The sequence below is a fragment of the Mesocricetus auratus genome, unplaced genomic scaffold (genome assembly GCF_017639785.1).
Source record: "Mesocricetus auratus isolate SY011 unplaced genomic scaffold, BCM_Maur_2.0 Super-Scaffold_100004, whole genome shotgun sequence".
Taxonomy (NCBI): domain Eukaryota; kingdom Metazoa; phylum Chordata; class Mammalia; order Rodentia; family Cricetidae; genus Mesocricetus; species Mesocricetus auratus.
In genome coordinates, this window is record NW_024429189.1 from 106,527,905 (window position 1) to 106,546,136 (window position 18,232).

The window sequence follows — 18,232 nt, forward strand, 5'->3', positions numbered from 1 at the left end:
GGTATGGTGGAAAAACACACCTCCAGCAAAGGGGTGGGCCAAAAACAGGAATTAGCATTTAGACAATAAACAGGAACTTGCATGCAGGCCTTACTGGGAAGAGGGCTGAGAAGTGTTTTTGCTAAAAGCTCCTAGTAACAAGCAGTCAACAGACCCCCATGGGGGAAGGGTACAACACAGAGGCAGGCAGCTACCTGTGCTTTTGAGGCCAGCCAGGTCTACAAAGCAAGTTCTAGGACAGCCATTGCTGTTAAACAGAGAAACCCTGTCTTGAAAAACCAAAAAAAAAAAAAAAAAAGATTCCCTCTTCCAAATATGCCTGAGTTTGTGTTGGGTTGACAAAAGCCAATTCAGGACAATGTTTCTTTTATTTTTATTCTTATCTTGTATCACATAGAATATGAAGGCCAAGTATGTATTTTTTAAGATTGTTTAAAGTGGGTTTTTATTTTGTTTGTGTTGAGGAAAGATCTCACTGTACCTGACTGTCCTGGAATTCACTATGTAGTAGTATATGCCAGTCTGTCTTCCAATTCAAGTGATCACCAGCCTCAGCCTCCCTGTGTTTATGTTGCTTTTGAGACAAAGGTCTTTATAATATATACTAGCTTGGAACTCACTGTGTCACTGAGTATTCCAGACTGGCCTCAGACTTACAGCAATCCTTCTGCCTCAGTCTCCTGAGTGCTAGGACGATAGACATCAGCTGCCATACCCGGTAGATTTAATCTTGATTTTGTTAAATTGACTAGAAAGTAATTTGCTTCAGTTTGTTTCCAGGGATATTTTGTTATGTTTTATAATATTTTATTCATATTCCATATTTATAAAGGAAGTTTCTGTGAGAAAACAGAAAATAGGACACATAGTACTAACATTTTTGAAGCAAGTTGAATTGTAGGAAAAAAGAATGTTACTCATCTGTTAAACCTACTCCGTGTGTTTAATACGTTGACTCTTGAAATCTTTCAGGTTGGAAGTCAGATTGCAGACCGTGTGTATGACATAACCAGGTAGGAGATGATGTTACGGTGAGATGCAATCTCCCTTTCTCCCTCTCTCCTTGTCTTTCTGTCTCTTAGTCTATCTGTTTCTTTTTTCCAAAACAGAGTCTTGCTCTAACTCCTAGGCCTTGCCTTGAACTGAGCTTAGACAGTCCTCCTTTGTTAGCCTTTTGAGCATCTGGGAATATAGATGAGCTCCACCACTCCTGGTGAACAACAAAATCTGCTGTTGAGTGGAGACTTGAAATTAAATGATGAGAGCTTGATACGTGGAATAGTTGACTCTGAAAATATTGCCAGGATTGGTGATTTGAATCACTCTAAACATTTTTTGAGCTACTGTCTCACTGTAGCCGAGGCTGACTCCAGCTCATACACTCCTCCTGCCTCAGCCTCCCAAGTACGAAATTATAAACATACCCAGCCACACCTGACTGTTCTTTTTCTTGTCTGGGAAATCAGTGACATTTCCTTTATTGTTCTATGGTTTCGTTTTGTTTTTTTAATAGTATGGATGTAAAATTTTTGCCTTTCTTCAAGCCTGAATGACTGGTCTACTTGGTTTAGCCCAAATTTAGTAATATATTGCTCAGAATATCAACTAAAAATTTGACTGCATGTGAAATTTTAAGATTTATTAAATCTAAGTTTAGGATTTACTGAAATGAACAATATAGACTCTTGCCATTTGCGAGAAAGAAAAGATACACCTAGATGTGTTTCCCCTTTTGTATAGGTGAGGCCTTGCCCATTTTACCTTATGAATTGCTAATGATGGTACAGATGTTATGACAATTCTGTAGGTAATGACTTGAGAAAGAACACTTTCGTTAATATAAAAATCTTGATGGTTCTGTTGCTCTATACTTTGGGCATAATGAAACCTTTATTAATTCAGGCTTGTCACCATGTAGTGGAACTACAGCTAAATAATGATCTTATATTACTGCTCTCTGGCATTAGCAAATCACTCCTTTTTGTTGACTTTTCTTTAAGTGACATTCATTGAATTATAATGGGATAAAGTTATTGTAGTCATTTGTTAAAAATAGGGAGAGTTTTTATAAAATCACAAACTTTCCAGCTATATTTTAGATATACTTTTACAAAGACAAGGAGTCTATTACAAATAGGCCTGTCCTTGTTTCATTTTTATCTCATTATTTTAAAGACAAAAAAATGGCTTACTATTATCATTTGCCTGAAGTATAGTTTATTTGTGATTTAATTAATGAAACATTTTGCTTTTCATTTTGGAGTTTATAAACTATGCCCCAAGTCTGAGGATAGTAAAGCCAAGTCCATGAAGATTATTGTGATTATGACTGAAAGGATAATTTAAACATTAAATGTTTGGAATTAAATTATTTAAAATACTAGTAAATGTCCTTGTGTTGATACTCTGTTATTAGAGTTCTTAATAGGCCTGGATTTGTAACCACTTGTGCTTAGCATGCACAAGCATACAGTTTCCATCTCTTGTATCATAAGGAGAAACAAATAACCACAGAGTGGTTTGCATTATTAGTGCTCTGTTTTATTAATTTAAAAACTACACAGATTTTTAATATAATTTTTGGGAGTTGAGGCCTGTTTAATACTATTAAACAGTGAAATAATTCATTTTTCTTAAATATTTATACTGTGCTAAATATTTCATACATAGAGCAGTAATCTTGTTTTCTAAGAACTTTGTTTTTGATTTTATGTGTATATATGTGTCTGAGTGCATATAATATACATGTGCAAGCAGGTGCTCACAGAGACTAGAAGAGGGCACCAGAACCATTGGAACTAGAGTTACAGGTAGTTAGCCACCTGATGTGGGTACTGGGAACTGGTTCTGGGTCCTCTGAAAAAGCAGCAAGTGCTCTTAATCACAGAGCCCTCTCTCTGGCCCCCAACCCAGTTTTGGCAACAATTCTTAAGAAAAATTAAAATGGAGTTCTTTTTGTTCTTCTGTTTATAGAAAGCCATGACTTACAGTTGATTTGTGTGTTCCAATTTAGAGGAACTCATCTTAGTATGGAGGGTTACTCTTCTGTCCCTGGGTTCAGATTGACTGAATTCAAATGTTGATTGCTGCCTACATGAGATGTTTGAGTTGGGAATCTGGAAGATAGCTCAGTAGTTAAGAGGACTGGTTGCGCTTCCAGAGGACGTGGATGATTCTGTTCTCAGTACTTACATGGTGCCTCAAAACCATCTGTAACTTCAGTTCTAAGGAATCTGATACCCACTTTTGGTTTTCATGGGCACCAGGCATACACATGGCATACATACATTTCAATCAAAGCATTCACATATATAAAATAAGAATTAAAAATATATACTTAAAGAAAAAGAAGATATTTGAGTTGACTTACTTAGCACTGGACACTTGGAACTTACTGAACTCCTAAGTTTTCACTAATTCTTGGAGTTTTTAGAGGGGCATGTTTTAACTTATTTTTTCCCTGTGGTGCTGGAAATTGAGCTGAGGATCTTATACATGCTAAGCAAGCACTCTACTACTGAGCTGTATCCCCAGCCCAAGTTCTAAAATGCTTAATGAAATTTCATATGGAGAGTAGAACACATTTCTAAGTGTTTCCTGCCTCAAAGTATTTGAGAAGTAAAGATAATCATCAGTTCATTGCTAAGTATGCCACTTTTTCCATGTTAATTTATATTTGTTTTCAATCTTTGGATGATTAAACTCTGATACCTTTGTTAAGTGTGTTCTTCAAATTCATGTATAAACATTTTTGTTTGTTTGTACTGGTAGAGCTTGAACTCACACATACTGGGTAGGCGCTATACTGATGACCTACATCCCCCGCCTAAGGCTGGGTCTTCATGGTTCAGTATTAGTGCCTGTGGTTTAGTGACTAGATCAAACAGACTGGCTCTATATACATTATATCTTCTGTTAGATACAGCTGGTACAGAAAGGCTCCTGAAAGGTGTAGTTACTAAACTATATTTACTTAAGAAAATCAGTTCTTGATTATTTTATGGACTGTATTGCAAAGGTTAGCTTCTTTGTTTATTTTTTCAGAGATTTTCCCCTTGCACTGGATGTAGGATGTGGAAGAGGCTACATAGCCCAACATTTAAATAAGGTATTTTATACACTGGCTTTCTCAACTTTGGAAGATAATATTGACCAGTTGTGTGTGCACATGCACAAGCATGCCTGGAACATTTGTTTGTGTGTGTTGGGACATGTGTGCTCATGCACACAGAGGTAAGAGCACAGCCTTGATGCTGTTCTTCGGGTGCTCTCCCCAGTTGCCATCCATCTTTGTGTCTGTTTGAGACAGGGTCTCTTACAGGCCTACTCCTTGCCAAGTAGGCTAGATTGGAGGACCAGTGAGCCTTGGAAACTGCTGTGTCTTCTACCCCTTTGCTAGTATTACAGGCACCACCACGCTCAGCTTCTTTTAGCGGGGTTCAGGGAATTGAACTCAGATCCTAGTGATTTGAAGCCAAGATAACTAACTGCTCATCTCCTCAGCCCTCAATTTAGCTACTTTTAAGGAAAGACTTCCCTGACAGTTTAGTTGAATATTTAGATTTTGATTATGTTCAAATTACTAAACATTTATTCAATATTTTTTAAAGAAATTTGAGAATTGCAAAAAAGTTAAGAATTTCTTTCAACCTATATACTTTTTTCTTTGTTCTTACTTTGTTTAAACATTTTTGATAATTTACCATAAAGTCTGGTCTGTAGCTCAGTGGCAGATTGCTTGCACAGCATATGTGAAGCCCTGGATTTTATTCTTGATACTTGACAATGTAATATATATGTATAATGTATATATACTCATAGTCAAGAAAAATATTAATTTTGTTAGTTGAAAACTATATAAAAGATAACATTTAATAATACTCATTTTATTTCACATTTTCTAATACAAACCATTTGTTAGGATTTCAGTTGCTGTGAGGAGACACCATGACTTCCTCAACTCTTATAAAGGAAAACATTTAATTGGTGCTGGCTTACAGGCTCAGAGGTTTAGTTAGCTATTGTCATGGTGGGAAGCTTGGTGGCATGTGTGCAAACATGGTGCTGGAGAGAGAGCTCTCCATCTGGATCTGCAGGCAGCAGGAAGAGACACTGGGCCTGATTAGAACATTTGAAACCCTAAAGCCCACCCCCACGACACACTTCCTCCAACAAGGCCACACCTCCTAAGTGCAGCCATTCCCTGATGACCAAGCATTCAAACCTGTGAACCTATGGGAGCCATTCTTCAAATCACCACAAACCATAAATGCATTCATTCATTTATTCACTTACCTTTTTAGCCTTGGTGAGAAAGACACTGTGCTAGACACAAAGATTAAAATGGGATTTCAAAAAAACATTCATTTGTCTTATTTTTAATTATGTGTAAGTGAATGTGTTGGCATGTACACCTTTGTGCAGGTGCCTACAGTGAAGAGAGGCATTGGTTCCTCTGGGGTTAGAGTTACAGATGGTTGTGAAGCACCTGACATGGGTGGGAAATGAACTTGGTTCCTCTGAAAGAGCAGAAGATGTTCTTACCTTCTGAGCCATCTTGTAGCCCCTGGGATTTCTTAAGTAAAATCTGTTTTGATAAAACATATATTTGGGCTGGGTTGCAGGGGAATTGTGAGACTCCCCAAACACAACTATTGACAATAACAAATGACATAGGAAATAAAACATTCATTGAAGTGCAATGAGAGTTAAAGGATAGAAGAAACTTGAATTTATTTGCATAGCATTGAAAATCAGCATGGCAGAAGGAAAGGGTGATGGATGCTTAGGGACCATTAATTTGGGTGTGTCGTGTAAGAAAGATTAAAGAAGAGAGAGTAGACAGACTCGTGAGGAGGTAGTGCTAAAGGCAGTAGTTTTGGGAGATGAAGCAGATTTAAAAGCTGTAATATATGAGAGACCTAGTAAATGCAGCAGAATTTGACCAGTGAGTGGACCTGGAATTCTCATTTGGAGTTTATGTATATATCTGTGGCTCTACTTCGTACTGCCTTCTTCACCTTACAGTATTGGTCCTAACTGTCTGTACCCTTCCTAAATTGCTGCAGTTGTTTCCACATTGATCTCCCTTCTTCTGTCTTTGCCCTCAACAATCTGTTCTCACTTCAGAGGGATCCTTTTAAAGTATGAGCCAATTCATTCTTCATCTTCTCAGAATTGTTGGATTCTCTTCTAACTTAGTCATAAATGTGTATGTGTGTGAGCACATGCCTGTCACAGCACACATGTGGAGATCAGAGGGCATCTTTAGAAAGTTGATTATATCTTATGTCAGTTCTGGTGACATCTTTACTCACTGAGCCATCTCAACAGTCTCTTGTGATTACTTTCTAAAACAGTGCCCCCACTTTTGCTGACAGTAAGTTCCGTAGTACGTATTAGTCCATGGTATATGTTTGCTTCTTTGGTGTCTTTCTTCTTGTACTGGAGTTGCTTATTTTTGTTCATTACTAAAATCATAGTTCCTGTAACTCTCAATGAATAATCATTACATTATGAATGTATGAATATTAAGGTAACTTTAACTGGTTTATAGCTCAGTGACGGAATACTTAGTGTGGACTCTACTACTGAGCTGTGTCTCTGGCTCATCTTTTGATTTTAAGAAACTAATCCACTGAAGTCAATTTAAATACAGAGGTATTTGTTGGAAGTTCTTACACAATTTAGATTTGGAAGTAGAGCTATTTCTCACAAGGAATTAGGACTTTGAAACCAAAGTATGAAGTGTACCCCTGTTTACATGCTTTCTGGATTTACATGGATGCTACATGTTATCTTCTTTCTTTTTTTCTTGCAGATTGTCACTAGTATTCTTGATGTATGTGACCCCAATATATGTACCTATAATTAACTAGTTTTTTCCAGCTCATGAGAGTAGCACATAATAAAAATATCAAGTCAGAAATTAGGGGGTGAAAGCTGAAAGATCAGAGAAGCCAGCCACTAGAGTTCTTACCTTTATGAAATCTCAGACTGAAAGGGGGCTAGCTCCTATCTCAGCCTGCCTTATATTCCTCTCTCTGCCCAATTATATCACTTCCTGTTTCCTCCTCCCTAGTGCTGGGATTAAAGGTGTGTGCCTCCCAAGTACTGGGATCTAAGGAATGAGATCCCAAGTGCTGGGATTAAAGCTGTGTGCCACCATTGCCTGGCCTCGGGTTAACTAGTGGCTAGCTCCACACTCTGAGCTCCAGGCAGGCTTTCTTTGTTAGAGTGCAAACAAGATATCACCACATGTGAGAGCTAATTGTTAGCTCTTCCCCAACTCTGTTCAATAACATTGCATTGATAACTTGATATCAGCTATGGCAGAAATAGTCATATCATGGAAATTGTCAAGTGCTACAAAATAGTACCCTGCCAAGAGTTAGTTTTTAGCATATCACTGCTCTGACCCTAAGTTTATGTGCTGTCTAGCTCAAAGACCTTTGTTCCTGTCTTTACATCTCTTTGTTCAGTTTTCAAGAGAGAGACAGATAATCAGATGGATTAGCTTAGTTCTTTGCTCTTCACAGTAGTGTCTGGGAGCTGGTATCTGAGAGCCAGTTCTGCTTCTCCCTTACCAAGTCTGCGTCAAGTAGTGAGGATAGCAAGTACCTCATCAGAGTAACTGTGCTATGGAAACCAACTAACAGTGCTCTTTCTTCTCTCTACTGCCTAACAAAGTATTGGTAGGGTATGAGCTAAGCTGTGAGCAGAAAAAAAGTGAATGTGGTGTGAACTCAAAGGTAGCAATGTCTCTAACAGAAGAGGGAATCCACACCAGAAATCATTGAAGACGCTTCCTAGAGACCTCAGTGGTGCTGTGACTAGAGAGAGAGACTGATCAGGTCCAACTCAATGAGAACAGATTGCTGTGCCCATGTTTAAACCATGAGCCACCTCTAGAGGGCGATTTAGTGAGCAGTGACAGACACCAAGAATTGTGAACTTCATGAGTAGAGTCCTGAATTAGAGGCAAAAAACTTACCAAGTGTATGTTTATAATACACAAGTAAAACTAGATAAAGTAAAAAAAAATGTCTCAGGTAGGAATTCTCTTGAGATTGGGAAACTGATGCCTGTCATTAGGTGAGAGAATGAGACCAGAAGACACAGATTAAAGATCAGAAGAGGTGATGATGGAGGGAACAGGATCCTGGAGAAAAGAGAAATGTGGGCAGTTTAAATGTGGAAAAGAAGTAGTCTGAACCCTTTTACTCCTAAAAAGAAGAGAGGATCATTGAAAGAGTTTCTGTGTAGTGTGTTTTCTTGCTTTCTCTGTATAAACTCTGAGTGGAAACTGAAAGCAGGAATCTGTTGCTAAGGAGTACGAAGAAAAGCTTCAAATAGAGGAGTAGGGTAGGATGTGTTCTTTATTTTGTTAAATAAGTTAAATGTATTAGTATAATTAGTTCCATGTATTTAAATCTGCTATTCATTATGTCTTCTAAACTTGAATATCATACTGTAATTGGCCAGAAAATGACATTACAAAACTGAAAATTATAATTTCATCTTTTGGAAATTTCAGTAATTGTTTTTTCTTTGATTAATCCCATTGCAGGAGACTGTGGGAAAGATTTTCCAAACAGACATTGCAGAACATGCTTTGGTAGGTAGCTTTTTAATACTCTTTGTTTCTGACCTCCTGGTATAATTTTTAGTTCTTTATTTTTTTTCACAATGTAATGTAATTGTAATTGTAAAATATATACACATGAAGAAGATTCAGATAATACAGGGAATATAGTAAGAAAAGAGATTCCTGATCTTACTACCCAGAGACAGCTGTTGGTAATGTTTGGCCTCTCACTTTTATAAACATGTAACTACCGCCATTCCCCAAGTTCACATGAACAGTATTACATTAACATCCCACCCTTTTTTTTTTATGAAATGTTATTTTGTTCTGCTTGAATACTATTTATGTGTGTGTACCTCTTTTTAAAATGACCATATAGCCTGCCAGTATGTGAGCATCACATGGTAGATTTAGCTGAGCAGCTTCTGGAAGCCAGCTGCAGTTCTGGTTTCTTGGTGTGTAAAGTAACTGTGTGTTTTGTTTATTTGTTTTTTTCCTGGAGATAAATTCTTGGTATATACCATTTATTCATTTATTTTTCATGTTCAGTATGTATCTCCAGATTGTCCCTAGAAAGATGAATGAGGGTTTTTACATGAACGTGCTTTTTTCCTCTTTTCTTTGGCCACCCTGGTCCAGCCCCTTTTGTTTTTGTTAGATAATTAAAAATTTTAAATTGCCTTTTTTACTTTTTCTGTCTTTGATTACTAGTTCAGGGAAATAGCTATGGACGAACAGTTTGATTATTGGATTTTGGCCATTTGCCAGTCAGTCAGTGTCTGTCTCTCTTGTCTCTGTCTTTCTCTGTCTCTTTGTCTCTCTGTGTGGGTGTGGGCATGTTTCTTTTTCAAAATTTATTTTTAGTTTGTATGAGTGGTTTTCTTGGTTGTATGTATGTGAACCATATGCATGCCTGGTGCCTGTGGAAACCAGAAGAGGGGCATTAGGTTCCTTGAAACTAGAGTTACAGGTGGTTGTGAGCCTCTCTGGGTGCTGGGAATTAAAACCTGGGTTCTCTGCAAAGAGCATAAAGTGCTTTTAACTACTGAGCCATTTCTCCAGCTCCTTGTTGTTATTTCTTTTATTTTTTCCCTCCTTCCTTTCTCCCTCCCTTCCTCCTCTCCCCTTCCTTCCTATTTACAGTTTCTATCTTTTTAGTCATGTTTGTATAGGTTTGTAAAAAATCCTAAGAGTATAAAAGTGTTCACCCAGATCTACATCCGGTACTTTGTGGCTTCATTTGTTGCATTGCAATGTTCAGTAGCCTGAGATTTGTTTTAGTGTGGGTGAATATATTTCTTACATTTTTTGAAACAGGCAGGTGTTATTTAAGATTCTTTAGTGCCTTTTGTGTGCCACGTTTTTATTTTTTGATAGAAACTGCTGAGTAAATACAACATTAACAGTGTTTAACAGTGATGGTGTTAGTAATCGAAACTCTATTTAAATATGTTGAACTTTTGTTTTTTACCATTAGAAAAATTCCTTAGAAACAGATATTCCTACTGTGAATGTCTTAGCTGATGAAGAATTCCTTCCCTTCCAAGAAAACACATTTGATCTGGTGGTTAGCAACTTAAGGTTAGTAATCCACTTGTTCTTTCAAAAAAATATGTTCCTGAGGCTGGAGAGATACCTTGGTTGGTAAAGCGCTTGCTGCATAAGCATGAAGATATAAGTTTGATTTCACAAAATCCGCATAAAAAGCAGGCATGGTGGCACATGCTTGTAATCCCAGCTCTAGAGAGGCAGTGACAGGCAGATCCCTGGGGCTTCCTGGCCAACAGCAGCTCAATCTTACTTGGTGAGTTCCAGACCAGTGAGAGATTCTATTTTTAAAAAAAGTATGATTAGAACCTGAGAAACAAGCATGTATGCATGTGTATATACACAAACACACGTATGTATGTGTGTATATATGTTATAAATAGGTTTAGTTTACATTGTACATTTTACTCTTAGATTAGCAATGGGTAATAGATTAATATATCCCCCCACCCCAATAAACCTAAGTTTAATCCTGAGTTATAGACAAGCACTGTGTTACTGAGCTATATTCTTCACTATGATAGAGTAAATTCTTATTGTTACAAACTGGTTATCTTAGTTTATAAACTGTAAGATCCTTCTGTTTAACAATTATGGATTCAGGACACCCTCGTGGAACTATGATGGAGTGTCTTAAGTTTCTTTTTTGTAGAGTGATGCCTTTTCCTTGTCAGCCGCTTGCCACAGAGAAAGTTTTTCCTTGCCTGCTGCTTGGTTTTTCACCTGCCAGTCACCTGGGCTCTACAGTCCCCAAATAACACACAGGACGCTGTGTTAATTATGAAGCTGTTGGCCTTGTTTGTTTCTTACTGGCTAGCTCTGACTTAAGTATTTACCCCATAATTGTTAATCTAAGTATTTCTCTTACTGGAGAAGTTTCCGGCTTCTTATCCCTATGGAGGTTACATCTTGACTCCCTGTGTTTCTCCTTCCCAGAGTTCTCCTGGACTCCTAGTCCCACCTATCTTGCTTCCCTATTGGCCAACAGTGCTTTATTGACATATACACAGGATTTCCCCAACACTTTTTATTCCCAAGTTTCTACACACAGCTTGCTAAAGCTCTTTTGCTGTCACACATGACAAAATAAGCAGGGTCAGCAAGAAGAGATTTAAAAGTTTTTTTTGTGTATAAGTTTAGAAAGCTTTGTTGTTTTGATTTCCATCATCTTAAAAGATGTGGGGTGCACTATCTATTAAAATCAGAGAAATCAAACACTGACAACACCAACTGCCGGCAAGTGTGTAGAGCAGCAGGAACTCTTACTCATTGCTGGTGGGAATGCAAAATGATATAGGCACTTTGAAAGATCATTTCCTGAAACTTGAGCATACCTTGTTAAGTTCTAGCAGTTATTTTCCTTGATATATACCCAAAGAAATGAAAACTTCTACCCATGCAAAATCATGAACATGAATAATTCATTACTCCTTAAATTTTTTTTAAGACTTATTTTTTATGTATGTGAGTGTTTTGACTGTGTGTGTATATGCACTACATGCATGTCTGGTGCCCATGCAGGCCAGAAGTGGATGTAGAGTCTTCTGGAATGGAGCTACAGATGGTTGTGAGCTACCATTTTGGAGTTAAATACTGAACTTGGTCTTCCTCAAGAGCAACAGATGCTTTTAATCACTGCAACTATGTTATTAATTGCTAAAACTTGGAAGCAACTAAGATGTATTAGTTAGGATTACTGTTGTGATAAAAAAACCATGAGCAAAGCAATTTGGGAAGGAAAGGGTCAGTTTCAGCTCCATATAAAGATCATCATCAGAAGCAGAGGGCAGGAATTCAAGCTGGGTAGGAACCGCTTGGAGTTGATGCAGAGGCTCTGGAGGAGGACCGCTTCCTGGCTTGCTCCACTCACTTCCTTGCTCAGTCTGCTTTCTTATAGAACCCGGGAACACCTGCCCAGGGGTGTTACGACCCACAGTGTGCTGGGCACTCTCCCATGGATTACTAATTAAGAAAATGCCTTACAATCTTGCTTGCAGCCCAATCTTGTTAACTGCTTTCTTAATTGGTTTTCTCCTCTCAGATGATTTTTAGCTCGTGTCAAGTTGACAGAACTATTCAGCACAGATGTCATTCAGTGCTAAGTGGTTGAATTGTGGTACATTGAGACAATGGAATTATTTAGCACTAAAAAGAAGTGAGCTGTCAAAACATGAAAAGAATGCAGGAAACTTAGACACTTTACCAAATGAAAGATTATTCAGAAAGTTGTGTATGCCGGTTCCAACTGTATGACATTCTGAAAAAAGTAAAAGTATTGAGACAGTAAAAAAGATCAGAGTTGTGGAAGTGTAGAAAACAATTTAATTTCAGATTTTAATACTTTTTTGTGGTTGTGCCTAGTGATAATTATATTTTTAAGTTTAAACTACTATGTGATTCTATTTTAGTTTGCACTGGGTGAATGACCTTCCTAGAGCACTTGAACAGGTGAGAAAACTTACGTTGGCTCAGCTATGTTAGTTTATTATAACAAATGCTACTGTTTTCATTGTTCATAAGTCTGACAGAAAATGGAATGAAACCAATATTTATAATGTTCTGGCTGGATACATACTTGGTACTCTCTTTGACTTACAAATATATACATTAGGTGACGTTCCTTGAGAACTTTAAGAATAGTCGGTTGTAGAGATGCTTGTATTAATGAAAGATTTAATTACTGTGTAAAACAATATTGTTATCACAAAGCATATTTGTTTGCTTGGTTTTGTTGTTGTTGTTGTTTTTGAGACAGGGTTTTTCTGTGTATCCCCGACTATTCCAGAACTCACTTTCTAGACCAGGACGGCCTTGAACTCAGAGATCCACCTCTGCCTCTGCCTTCTCAGAGTGCTGAGATTAAAGGTGTGTACCACTGTCACCCAGCTACAAAGCATATTCTATATTAAAATTCATTCTCTCACTTAGCCTGTGAACTTTTTCTGGATAGGAAATTGTTTATGTTTGTATCTGTCCTTTGCATTATTCTCAGCAAGTGTTAGATAAACGCTTGTAGATTGGTGTTTATCAGTGATCAGAGAGTGGTGGGTAGATGATGGTATGACCGAGTAGGGGTATTCCAATCGAATAGTTGAAGGAAGCATGCAGGGCCATGTGAGAACTGACCTAAACTAGGCTGAAAGTCATGAGCTGTCACTTACACTGAGACTGCATTTCTTTAGCCAAAATAAATCACAGGCAGGTCCAGCCCAGATTCAAGGAGTAGGAAATAAATTCCATCAGTTGGTGGGACATCTTAAGAAAATTACTTTTCAGAGGTCAGAAACGGGAACAATAATAATTTTGGAGGGCCATCATTCTTTAAATGTTTTTTCTTGTAGCATTTTGTTGCTGTAAAAAGCAGGTTGTATCTTGTAAAATTTGAAAACATACAGCATTTTATTGATACTAGTATCATTAATGAGTATGTTGTCTGTCTGTCTTTGTCATTACTATACAACATTACTACACACCATACAGCAGTAACTCTGGGATTTCTTGTGATGTTATTTACTTTCTGATTTATGTGGCAAAATAAAATTGGTAGCCATGAAATATTAAATTGGGTACATTTACTGTTTTGATGTTTCTGTCTGTAAAATTTGAATAGTTTTGTTATATTTATTTCAGATTCATTATGTCTTAAAACCAGATGGAGTGTTTGTCGGTGCGATGTTTGGTGGTGACACACTCTATGAACTTCGGTGTTCATTACAGTTAGCAGAAACAGAAAGGGAAGGAGGATTTTCCCCACACATTTCTCCTTTCACTGCTGTCAATGACCTAGGACATCTGCTTGGGAGAGCTGGCTTCAATACCCTGACTGTGGTGAGTATCAGGAGAACCAAGGAAGCCACTAATTGTATTGCTTGGGGTAATTTTCCTTTCCTTATTTTTTCTTCTTATCTTATTTGGGGGGTGGGGTAGAATAAATCTTACCATTTTTAGTGTGCGTAAACACAACCTGACTAAAATGTCAGGAATATGAACTATTTAGATTCCAAGATAAGTAGCTCCAAAAAATGCACCAACATTTCTGAAGAGATTTCTCTTTAACTAACATGTATTTATTTTGTGAGGTGGAGGGAAGGTGGGCCATGGTTATAGGACATCTTTGGGGAGTCATTTCTCTCCGACTGTGGGCTTCAGTCACCTTGCCAACCCCTTTGAGGGAGACTTTTAAAAAATACTATGCCATTAGAATCTTCAAATCCAAGTTAGATAGAATATGAGATGAGACCACTAAAAATGTGATAATGGATATCCATTATAGAGGCATTTGTGGTGCTGTCCCTACCACCAACTCTGAATTCAAGCAGACACTCATGTCTACAGTCTTAAGTCTAGGCTTAGTTGAGGTAGAACATGCTCTATTTCACTCTTAGAGTGGAAAGTTTTACAGAGAGGATCCATAAGCAGGAAGTGTAAAAGAAACACAGATTCTGTGTAGACTGGGGGGATAGGGCACTGGATGTAACTTTACTTTGTGGAGGTGTTTTTGAGGCTGGGTCTCATATACCCCAGGCTCCTTCAGCCTCTGCCCCAGTGTACTTTGACCTCAGGTCTGCACACCTGGCTTCAGTGGCTGTAACTTGACTCCCTGTTCTATCTCTGTACCACTTAAAGGAATGTAGGAGAGAACTTCAGTTCTCTCAGCATTTCTTAAAATCTATGAATGCTCAATATTAAATAGCAAAAGGGTATGCGGTTCCCTGGCTGTTAGTATGAAATGCCTGCTTTTCTCTTACCCTTTCCTTCTACTCCTAGAACGTTCCAAGAATAAATTTACAGAAGAGAGCCATCTCCCTTCCACCTTTCCAGTCACAGTTACCATACAGGACTCATTATTCTCCTCAGACGAATTGAATAGATTCTCTCTGACTTCCAAACTCTTCCAACATAGAAACAACTAAATTTGGTTGGAGGTGATTGGAATTTTTTGATGAAGAAAGCCTCCTGTTGTATAGCTAGAGACAGTAGGCTTACAGTTAAGATAGCTATTTAAGTTACATCATATCCTGTGTATTAGTCGAAAGCAAGGGGAGTAAACTGGCAGAACTATTAATCTAAAAAGCAAAAAGCCTCCAGCGGGGAAAGGGAAGAAGGAACAGACTGGGAGAGTAAGCAAGGCTTTGTCAAGATCTGAAGACAACTCAGAGATGTCTTGCCTGTGTTTGGGGTGACTTCTATAAATTGCCTAAGTCAATAAAAAGTCGTTTTGAGATGTTAAACATCTGAAAATTGGAAAGTATAGCTTCTTGTTGAAGAACCAGCATTGCTGATACAAGAAGTTATGCATTGAGGGTTATTATATCTTAAAGATAATTTAAATTATATAAATAATTCACAAGTAGTTTTTATTATAAATTTAAAACTGCAGATAAACTGAATAATTTATTATTTGCCATTAGTCCCTCAAATCTTAGCTGTCTTTTGAGGACAGCATTTCTCAAAATTTTAGTCTTTGTTGTTCAAAATTTCAGACTTTGGTTTAATTCTAGCACTTGTGAGGCAAAGGCTGGTGGATCTCTGAGTTCAAGGTCAGCCTGGTCTAGAGTGAGTTCCAGAATAGCCAGATCTACACAGAGAAACCCTGTCTTGAAAAAAAAAGAAAGAAGGAAGGGAGAGAGGAAAGGAGGGAGGGAAGATTGTTAACTTATTAGAACTTTGTTTTAGAATTTATCTTTTTTTTAATGTTCCTTTTTTAATTTATTTTATTTTTTATTTATTTTTAATTTTAAATTTAAATTAGAAACAAGGTTGCTTTATATGTCAATCCCCGGTCCCTCTCCGTTTCCTTCCCCTCCTCCCGTGCCCTCCCCAGCCCCCCCCCCCAATATTTCCCCAGGAAGGGTGAGGCCCTCCATGGGGGTGTCCATAGTCTGTCATTTCATCCAGGGCAGGGCCTAGCCCCTCCCCCAAGAGTTCAGGGTGAGAGTGCATCTCACATTGTTGGATGGGAGTCCAAAGTCCATTTGTATACCCGGGATAAATACTGATCTACTGTCCAAGGCTCAATAGATTACCTAGGCCTCCTCACTGACACCCACATTCAGGGGGTCTTGATCAGTCCCATGCTGGATTCCCAGGCATCAGCCTGGGATTCAAGAGCTAACCCTTGTCAGGTCAGCTGTAGAACTTATCTTTTAAAACTAGAAATAACATATACTACTTGTTAATATGAATTCTCTACATTTTTATATAAAAAAGAACTGTGTTGGGCTGAGGATATAGCTTAGTGAAGAGTGTAAGCCCAGCACTTGGCATGCAAAGGTAGGGGGTCATGAGGCCAGACTAGTCGAGAACCATGTTTCCAAAAAGCAGTATCACACTAGAGGTTTTTATAAATTGCCTTAGTGGTGTGTGCTTTAGTAAAAGAGATTTATATTCTCATGTCTACTCGTTGGCAGAACCCTTACCTAGCCTGTGTGCGGCTCTGAGTCCAATTCCCAGCACTGTTATGAACAGTGATATCTCTCTCTCTCTCTCTCTCTCTCTCTCTCTCACACACACACACACGACCCATGAAATGTATGTATAGGGAGAAGAGGGAGAACAAGGTTTGAAGTATAAAGAAGTCTTTTCCTGACATCTGATACTTCATCTCTCTACCCAAGACAGGAACTTGAAGCAACACAGTCATGCAGAAAGAGAATAAATGCATGGATACTTATTACTCAGCTAATGTTTTCCAGTTTTTAAATGTTCTTAGAACTTTTCTCACTCTTCTACAATCCATATGCAATCCCAGGAAATAGTATTGCCCATGATGAGCCAAATCTCCCCATAGGACAGCTCCCACAGGCAAACCTGACATAGACAAGAGACATTGATATTCTCTTCCCATGTGATTCTCCACTGTGTCAAGGTGACATACCTTTTCTTTCTAGTTTAATACTTAATGTGTCTTATATCTGAGCACAGTCTGTTAAATGGATGTTTGGAGTTGGGAGATTGAATAGATGCTCGCTCTATCCACTCCATGCCTAACATGGTCTTGTAGTAGCAAGAATGGCACACTCCTTTGGGAGAATACTTTACAAACAAACAACAAGAAGAAGCTGCACACCGTGGCAAAGGCCTTTAATCTCAGCAGAGGTAGGCAGATCAAAATAAAAGTGACTTCATTTTGTTTTCAAAGGGTAAACTGGCACCAGTAGTTAGAGTTTTAGGAAGATAACAATTGTGAAGAATATTTAAAAAAAGACAATTCTTGGTGGAGATAGAGCTCACCACACTTGCCTTGTATTCATAAGGCTCTATAAGGGGAATTTCCTGCCTACTGTGAGAGTGTGGTCTGGGAAATAGTTATAGCTCCTTTCCAAAGCTTGAATCTTTTTTTTTTTTTTTAGTTTGTTATTGTCACATGACTATTACATTTTTCTTTATTAAAATAGGATACTGATGAAATTCAAGTTAACTATCCTGGAATGTTTGAATTGATGGAAGATTTAAAAGGTAAGGAAGGCATTTGTAGACTCCACTTGACAGTGTACTGTATATCAGAGATCGGGGTAAGCATTAGGGATCCATTCCTGTAGAGAAAGCACACTGTTGTTTTAGAGCTTCTGGTATAAAATAAGGAGGCAGACCCCAGGTAGATGTCATAGAGAAGAGTTCAATTAGAATTGTGGTTAGCGCTATAAAATTGAGGCTTGTAGCACTGTGACTGCTTCTGGAATAATGTAGGAGGAATTTGTTGAAGGATACATTTGTGGTAAAATACTTGAGTAACTTCAGTAGCAACAGTTCATATCTCAGGTCTAAGCATCACACACATGTCTACTTACACATATTTAAAAACATTTCAAACCTTAGTTTAAGTAGTTTAGGATTGAGGGTTTAGTTGAGAATAGATCCTGGTCTAGGAGATGAAAGGAATTTTGTTTGAGAAGATGGCATTTGAGCCATGTTCTAAAAGAATAAAGATGAGTTAACCAGATGAAAAGGTGACAGAAGTGTATCTCAGGCATAAAGAATAGCATATTTAAAAACCTTTTACAAGAGAACATGGCTGAAACTAGAAAATGGGCATTTGGCAGAGGGCAGTGAGATGGAGAGCTGAATGATGGGATTGGTGGCAAGTGAGAATCAGAT

The 18,232-nt window shown here is 38.0% G+C and overlaps 1 protein-coding gene across 4 annotated transcripts in view; it reads left to right on the forward strand.

Annotated features, from left to right (window-relative positions):
* Window positions 1-18,232, forward strand: part of Ndufaf5 (NADH:ubiquinone oxidoreductase complex assembly factor 5) — a 29,788-nt gene that overhangs the window by 2,197 nt on the left and 9,359 nt on the right. For 3 of the 4 annotated variants that reach the window (XR_005877449.1, XM_013112259.3, XM_005068701.4), the window contains exons 2-8: window positions 973-1,013; window positions 4,045-4,108; window positions 8,570-8,617; window positions 10,065-10,168; window positions 12,544-12,583; window positions 13,766-13,963; window positions 17,533-17,593. Coding sequence is in view for 3 of the 4 variants with exons in the window: in XM_013112259.3 (XP_012967713.1) it covers window positions 973-1,013; window positions 4,045-4,108; window positions 8,570-8,617; window positions 10,065-10,168; window positions 12,544-12,583; window positions 13,766-13,963; window positions 17,533-17,593 (556 nt within the window). In the remaining variant the exon portion in view is untranslated. Of the gene's footprint in view, window positions 1-972; window positions 1,014-4,044; window positions 4,109-8,569; window positions 8,618-10,064; window positions 10,169-12,543; window positions 12,584-13,765; window positions 13,964-17,532; window positions 17,594-18,232 lie in introns of those variants that run through there. The other variant, XM_040746384.1, reaches the window with a different exon arrangement.